The 7,097-nt window shown below is 46.5% G+C and overlaps 1 protein-coding gene across 3 annotated transcripts; it reads left to right on the top strand.

The window, feature by feature from the left end:
* Nucleotides 1–860: 860 nt before the first annotated feature.
* TSSK4 (testis specific serine kinase 4) lies at nt 861–6,834 on the top strand. Of its 3 annotated transcripts, none has more exons than XM_028506997.2 (4): nt 861–4,807; nt 5,161–5,375; nt 5,771–6,134; nt 6,552–6,834. In XM_028506997.2, the coding sequence occupies exons 1-4, from the start codon at nt 4,583–4,585 to the stop codon at nt 6,732–6,734; spliced, it is 987 nt and encodes a 328-aa protein (XP_028362798.1). In that variant the 5' UTR covers nt 861–4,582; the 3' UTR covers nt 6,735–6,834. The 3 variants fall into 3 exon arrangements, with proteins under 3 accessions (XP_028362798.1, XP_028362797.1, XP_035885844.1); XM_028506996.2 differs by having other exon boundaries at nt 5,753–6,134; XM_036029951.1 differs by having other exon boundaries at nt 4,680–5,375; nt 5,753–6,134; nt 6,484–6,834.
* Nucleotides 6,835–7,097: the final 263 nt, after the last annotated feature.

Genomic DNA, 7,097 nt, shown 5'->3' with positions numbered 1-7,097 from the left:
CGTAAATAAAATATCTCCTTGAGGCTGTATTGGAGGCTTCCCTGGCTGTATAACGACCGTTCCCTGGCCGACGATAGGCTAGCCTGGGTGAGGTCTGATGTACAGGCTTACAGAAATATGGCGTGTGCCCTTTCACCTGTAAATTAGGCAGCCTGACAGGGTTATTGTTAGTTGCAGGTAAAGAATATTGCCATGCGTTTGTCTTTTTCCTGTTTTTGTCCTTATTTATCTATATATGTATTTGGACTTTCTTGATTTTGTATTGCAGATTATTCTGAAAAAGTTTACCTTTGCCTGTCTCAGCTCTATTTTAAGGGAAGCTGCCTTTAGGGCGGTTCCCCTGGAGATCAGACCCAGGGGTAGTGACTTTCCTTTGGCCACCTGGGAGCAAAATGTAAGGAAGCTGAAAGTCACAAGTGGTTTCTGGCCTGAGAAGTCCACTTAGCTATATCTGCTCTCTCTGACCCAGTCCTCTCTGAAGGAGGTGAAGTTCCAGGAAGTAGAGGGTTGAGTTTTTTAGATAATGACTTTAGTAATTTAAAAAGTAGCAAGCCCTGATGGGGTAGCTTAGTTAGCGCATCCTACCCTACACCAAGAAGTTGCAGGTTTGATTCCCAGTCAGTGTAGATGGGAGGCAATCAATTGATGTCTCTCTCCGCCCCCTCTAAAATCAATAAACATTCTCTGGTGAAGATCTTTTTAAATTATTTATTTATTTTTAGAGAGAGGGGAAGGGAAGGAGAAAGAGGGAGAGAAACATCAATGTGTGGTTGCTCCTCATGCACCTTCTACTGGGGACCTGGCCTGCAACTCAGGCATGTGCCCTGACTGGGAATCCAACTGGAAACCCTTTGGTTGGTAGGCCCATGCTCAATCCACTGAGCTATACCAGCCAGGGCTAAAAAAAAAAAAATTTTTAAAGTAGCTTAGAATGGCTTTGGATGGTCTTTAAGTGACAACCACCCTGTCTCTAAAGCCAGAAACCTGGGCCTCTTTCTCAATTACTACTACCCCCAGATCAATGCCACCAAGCCCTTTCTGCTTATTTCCTGAATATATTCCAAATGCCTGCCCTCCATGGTTGTCTTGTTCAGGTCCATCCTCCCACCTAAATTACTGTGACAGCCACTGTGCTAGTCTCTTTGTCATATCCCCCCTTGGATCTATTCCCACACTGCTGCTGCAAGAATGAACACACGCGCACACACAAGGAGTCTTTTTTCCTGCAACAATGGGTCTCAACTCTTCATGTGTATTAGATTCAGCTATCAGTTTATGAAAAACAGATACCTGGGTACTACTAAATCAGGATCTTGGGGGCGTGTGTGACTGGGCAGGATTTTTTTTTTAACAAGCTCTGGTTTTGATGCATACCAAAACTGGACCATGAGTTCATGAGATAAAGTAAAAAAAGCTGGCATGTGAGGTCTCTCAGGCCTGGATCTTAATGATTTCTTTAGGTACATTCCCCTTCTGGAATCCTATCTTGTATTCAAATTGAAATTCTTAAAAAATTTTTTAATTGATTTTAGAGAGAGAGGAAGGGAGAGAGAGAGAAGCATTAATTTGTTGCTCCACTTATTTATGCATTCATTGGTTGATTCTTGTATGTATTCTAATGGGAGATCAAACCTGCAACCTTGGCATATTGGGGCTATACTCTAACCAACTGAGCTAAATGGCCAGGCTCAAACTGAAATTCTAAATGTCACCCTGGCAGGCATGGCTCAGTTGGTTGGAGCATTATCCTATAACCTAAAGGTCGCCAGTTTGATTCCCAGTCAGGGCATATGCCCAGCTTGCCGGTCCCATCCCTAGTTGGGCTGCATGCTGGAGGCAGCTAGTAAGTGTTTCTCACAGTGATGATCCTCTCCCTTTCCCTCTCTCTGGAATAAGATAAACCTTTAAAAAATTTCTGAACATGTTCTCTCAAGCCTGCAAGCCTCGTGTAGTTCCCTTTGCTTAGACTGCCCTATCTACAGTTCCCACTTAACCTGCCTGGAGACCTCTTTTGAACAGTGCAAGTTCCACCTCTTCTGTAAAGCCTTCCCTTACATCTTTCCAGGCTTTATAGCACTTCATCTCACTACTGTTATTTCTTATGTGTCAGTCTCCCTTGTTAATTGCTAACTCCTTACATTAATTTATCCATCTTGGTGTCCTCAGGGCCTAGCAATGCTTTTGTACATAGTAAGCAGTCTAACACACGTTACTTGAAAGAACTGGTTTACTTCCCCCCTTGCCCCATACTCCACCCCCCACCCCCCTTATGTGATGGGAACAGAGGTGCCACCAAGCTACCTATCCAGGGGCCAGCTGTGAAGCAGAAGGTGGGCAGGGCTGGGTGGGCCTCCTTAACACAGTGTGCCCTGGACAACTGCTCATCTTGAGAGATTAAGGGTGTAGATCTGCCTCCAACAGGACTTGGAGCTGTCCTGCCAGCTGGGTCAGGCTGTCAATAAACAGGAATTTACCAGTAGCCTATGGCATGATCTGTTGTTGGAGTTTTCATTTTATTTTGGAGGATGGACAGTATAAGACATCTGATTCTTCCTTTGTTTTTTCCTCTGCATGCACCCTCCCCATCCACCCCCCATTCTTAAATCCAGACACCCCTTCTATGACCACAACCTCTTGTTCTGTCATTCCCACCAAATTTGGTCTTGCATTTCACTGAGACCTACAACCCCTCCCCCGGCCCCTTTGGTTTTTTTTTTTCACCTTGTTTTAACCCATTCAGTTTAGATTCTGCATTCCATCATTTCAGCCACATTCTTGCCTGTGTCCTTGAAGACTCCATTCCTTCATTGCAGCTGCCAAGTGAAACCTTAATCCTGCATTATTCATCTATAATGTGCAAGCACCTATATCCAGGATGTTAAAAGGATCTTAACACTGATGTGTTAAGATCATGTGTCTGTAAATTGTGCTCTCTAACCTCAGTTGGGTCCTCAGTGCTGCCCAGTGATCCTGCTCATTTTCCAAAATCAGCTCTCTTCTACTCTCCACAACCCATTTTCAAACTCCTCACTTCATCTCCTTGTCAGCTGATCTCCCTCACAGCTTAATGAGGGGTGCAACAAGAAAAGCAATTATAGTCACTACGGTAGGTGTTGTGACAGAGGAAGTATTGGGGTAGGAGCATCTAGGAGGCAGGAACATCTAATTTGGGCTTGAGCAAGCTTCCTTAAAACAGTTCATCAGTTAAGTCCTGAAGGGAGAGCAGGAGTTTGCCAGACAGAGGGAACAATAAAGGAAAAGCAATTCTGTTTGGTTGGAGCATTGCATATATGTTAGAAGGAAAAACTGGAGAGGTAAGCAGGGTCAAGTCTTGAAGACACAAAAGTATTTGGACTTGATCCTGAGATTAATGGAGCATGTTAAATTGTTTTAAATGGGAATAAAATCATATTTATGGCTTGGACTTAAGGATGAAGTACAGAGTTTAGGGTCATGGAGGGCAAGATAAGAGCGCATTTCACCAGCCTGTCTGGGTAGCTAAGTTGGTCAGAGCATTGTCCCAATATGCCAAGGATGTGGGTTTGATCCCTGGTCAGGGCACAAATGAGAATCAACCAATGAAAGCATAAATAAGTGGAACAACAAATCAATGTTTCTTTCTTCCTTAAAAAACCCACTGAATAAAAATTTTTAAAAAGAATGTATTTCAAGGTTAAGAGGTGGAGTCTACATCTACACCCCTTCAGTACATGATCTTTGTAACCTTGTAATTGTCTTTATTTATATAAAAGTATGGAAGTGATACTTTGTGACTTTGGAGCCTGGCTTCAATTGGAAATGCAACTTGTGACTTTTTTTCCTCTTGAAATTCAGTGCCACTATGTGAGGGAACTGAGGCCAGTCTGCTGGTTAGTGAGACCATATGCAGCAGAAATAAACCATCCCAGCTGAGATGAGACCACCTGATGAACCATTCAACTGAGTCTAGCTCAATTTGCCAAAAAGTTATTCTAAGCCAAAAAAGAAAAAAGTATGAATTTTAAAGTTAGACTCCTCAGAACATGCTTCTACAATACCTTGTGATTCTCTTTATTCTCACACATGTGTTTCTCATGCTGGATTATAAAATCTAGGAGCACAGGGTCTACTGGCCTTATTACTTATCCCAGTATTCATCACACTGCCTGACACATAGTAGGTACTCAATAAACAGGAATGGTTGTAGGGACCAGATCTATGGAGGGATTCTCACCAGATTGCAAAAGGTGCCTCCAGGAATGACTTCCAAACTCACTTCATTCTCAAGCCTTGTGGCCAGTGGTGGACAGAAGGTGAATTGTGATGCGTGCGGAACATGGGGCCTTGGGAATTCCGTAACCAAGAGGAGAAAGACGTAACAACAGCTACCGGAGACAAAGAATTGCTTCTCCCTTTTCTCCCCTCCAAGTTCCTAGTGAAGAGCAGAACCCATCATCCCAGACTTGTGTGACTACACAGGCAAGCATTTCGAGACTAACTTCACTTTGGTACCCTGGCCCTCAGTGACTCAAGGTGTTGGCTTTCTGAGTAGACAGGAGGCTTTTAAGTAGCAAAGCTCCCTGCTGTCAGCAAGCCCAGCACCATGGGGAAGGGAGACACCCAGGAGGCAGCTCCACCCACCTCAGCCCACCGCTCTGTCATGGAGGAGTATGGTTATGAGGTGGGTAAGGCCGTTGGCAATGGCTCCTATGGGACAGTATATGAGGCTTACTACACAAAGCAGAAGGTCATGGTGGCTGTCAAGATCATCTCAAAGAAGAAGGCCTCTGAAGACTATCTGAACAAGTTCCTGCCCCGTGAGATACAGGTTGGAAAGGGGACTGGAAGAGGGAACTGGTATCAAGCTGCTTAAAGGCTTCTTACAAGGGGTATGGTTAGGAGGGGGGAAGACCAGAAACCCCCAAACCAGAACTGAATGTCTCAGTAAGCATCTAGGAAAATTATTTTATATAAATCCAACCTGTTTCCACCCACCCATTCACCTCCAGCCCCTCAAAAAGTAAAAGGGCAAAGGACAGGGTGTGCCCACAGGCCACCAGCTCTCTAGGGTTTGCTCCTGTTGCAAAGTTCTGTGAATGCAGCACTGGGAGAGTAGGAGGGCTGGGAGCACAGCCAGGGTTCTCCCTTCTCAGGCTTGATGGGTCACTGTTCCGGGGCCAGGTAATGAAAGTCCTGCGGCACAAGTACCTCATCAACTTCTATCAGGCCATTGAGACCACATCCCGGGTGTACATAATTCTGGAGCTGGCTCAGGGTGGCGATGTCCTTGAATGGATCCAGCGCTACGGGGCCTGCTCTGAGCCCCTTGCTGGCAAGTGGTTCTCCCAGATGACTCTGGGTATTGCCTACCTGCACAGCAAGGGCATCGTGCACCGGTGAGTATGCTGCCACCCAGACTGGGGCCTTTGGGCTTTCTGGGGGTTTTGTGCATGTCTCTATGTCCTGCCCTGCTTTTTCCTCCTTTGACCTCCCTGTTCAGTATCCAGGCCCACTCACCCACTCTATGTTAGTCACCTGGTCAAGCACATTTAAGTGCCCCCTCTGAGCAGAGCCCTTTACAAAATCATAAACTCCCAGGCCTCCTCAGTTACCATTGTGTCTCTTTTTTGGTCTCTGCTCACAAGCCCATGGTTTTCCTTCCTCTCTGCCTTGGGTCTTCATAATGGCATTTCTCCCATTATGCCTTTCCTCATCTCTAGCCTCTGGCTCTTCAGCTCTGGGTCTAATACTAAGCCCTCTCCCTGACCCCCAGCCTTTCTGCTGCTGGTAGGGACTTAAAGTTGGAGAACCTATTGCTGGACAAGCGGGAGAATGTGAAGATATCGGACTTTGGTTTCGCCAAGATGGTGCCTTCTAACCAGGCTGTGCGTACTAGCCCTTCTTACGGACAAATGAACTGCTTTAACCACCTCAGCCAGACCTACTGTGGCAGCTTTGCTTATGCGTGCCCAGAGATCTTGTTAGGCTTGCCTTACAACCCTTTTCTGTCTGACACCTGGAGCATGGGCGTCATCCTCTACACTCTAGTGGTTGCCCGTCTGCCTTTTGATGACACCAATCTCAAGAAGCTGCTGAAAGAGACTCAGAAGGAGGTCACTTTTCCAGCTAACTTGTCCATCTCCCAGGAGTGCAAGGTGCTGGCTCCCCCAGTAGGACTGAGGCTTCAGGGATGACCCATAGGGAGGGAACCCAGTCTAGGCCTCCCAACCTTGGAGAAGGCTCTTCCTTACCAGAGCCAGCTCACACTCTGGCCCCTGCCCTAGAATAGTGGGAAGGGCTTAAAGGACCAATCACTGGGCCCCACACTTTAGATATGAGTGGTGAGCAGGATTCAACTTCTATCTTTTAGGCCAGAGGGGATTATGCAAGGCTCTTCCTTCTCTTCCCCTCCAGAGAGTTAAAAGCCTGGCTCTTTAGGATAAAATGGAAGCCACACCCCCTTCTGTCAGAGTGGTGTGATGGGCTATCCTGCTTCTTTCTTAGGTCCCCTGCTCATTGCCTGTGTGGCACAATGGGAGGCTCAGCCAAGACCTCTCTCTCCCCTGCCTTAGAACCTGGTCCTCCAGATACTACGCCAAGCCACCAAGCGTGCCACCATCCTGGACATCATCAAGGATCCCTGGGTGCTCAAGTTCCAGCCTGAGCAACCCACCCATGAGATCAGGCTGCTTGAGGCCATGTGCAAGTCGCCTAGCGTGGCAAACCGTCACCAATCCATGGAAATCAGTACCTGAAAGTGGCTGAGAGGCAGGGGTTTGAGAGAAGAGCAAAGCAGGAGGCGTCGGGCTAAAAATCTTTTATACCAAAAATAAATCTAAGTCTGATTTAGTTTCATGAGCCGGGGTCAAAGACATTCTTTCCTGAAGGGAACCTGAGCAGGTAGCTTTCTGCCTAGAGCCTGTAACCAGTAATCTTGACAGCTGTTGAGTCCACAGTGTCCCTCAGTGTAGCTCACACGTGGCTCATGGGAGAGGGAGTGCTCAGATGAACACCTGCTCTAGGGAGCTTCATTATTCTAAGTACATGTTCATTGTTTTACAACTCTTTGCACTTTAAATGTTCAAGCCATAGGGTAGAGGACCTGGTTGTTTGTTCTT

Source organism: Phyllostomus discolor, chromosome 1, assembly GCF_004126475.2.
Source record: "Phyllostomus discolor isolate MPI-MPIP mPhyDis1 chromosome 1, mPhyDis1.pri.v3, whole genome shotgun sequence".
NCBI lineage: Eukaryota > Metazoa > Chordata > Mammalia > Chiroptera > Phyllostomidae > Phyllostomus > Phyllostomus discolor.
The sequence above is the reverse complement of the archived record's forward strand: the minus strand, read 5'-3'. Positions and strand labels throughout refer to the sequence as shown.

What these genes read in the sequence shown, in the direction of transcription:
- TSSK4 (XM_028506996.2), top strand. Translation starts at nt 4,583, where the DNA reads ATGGGGAAGGGAGACACCCAGGAGGCAGCTCCACCCACCTCAGCCCAC. An exon ending in TCCTGCCCCGTGAGATACAG is followed by an intron (nt 4,808 to 5,160) that starts GTTGGAAAGGGG and finishes TTCCGGGGCCAG; the next exon opens with GTAATGAAAGTCCTGCGGCA. An exon ending in CCATCTCCCAGGAGTGCAAG is followed by an intron (nt 6,135 to 6,551) that starts GTGCTGGCTCCC and finishes CCCCTGCCTTAG; the next exon opens with AACCTGGTCCTCCAGATACT.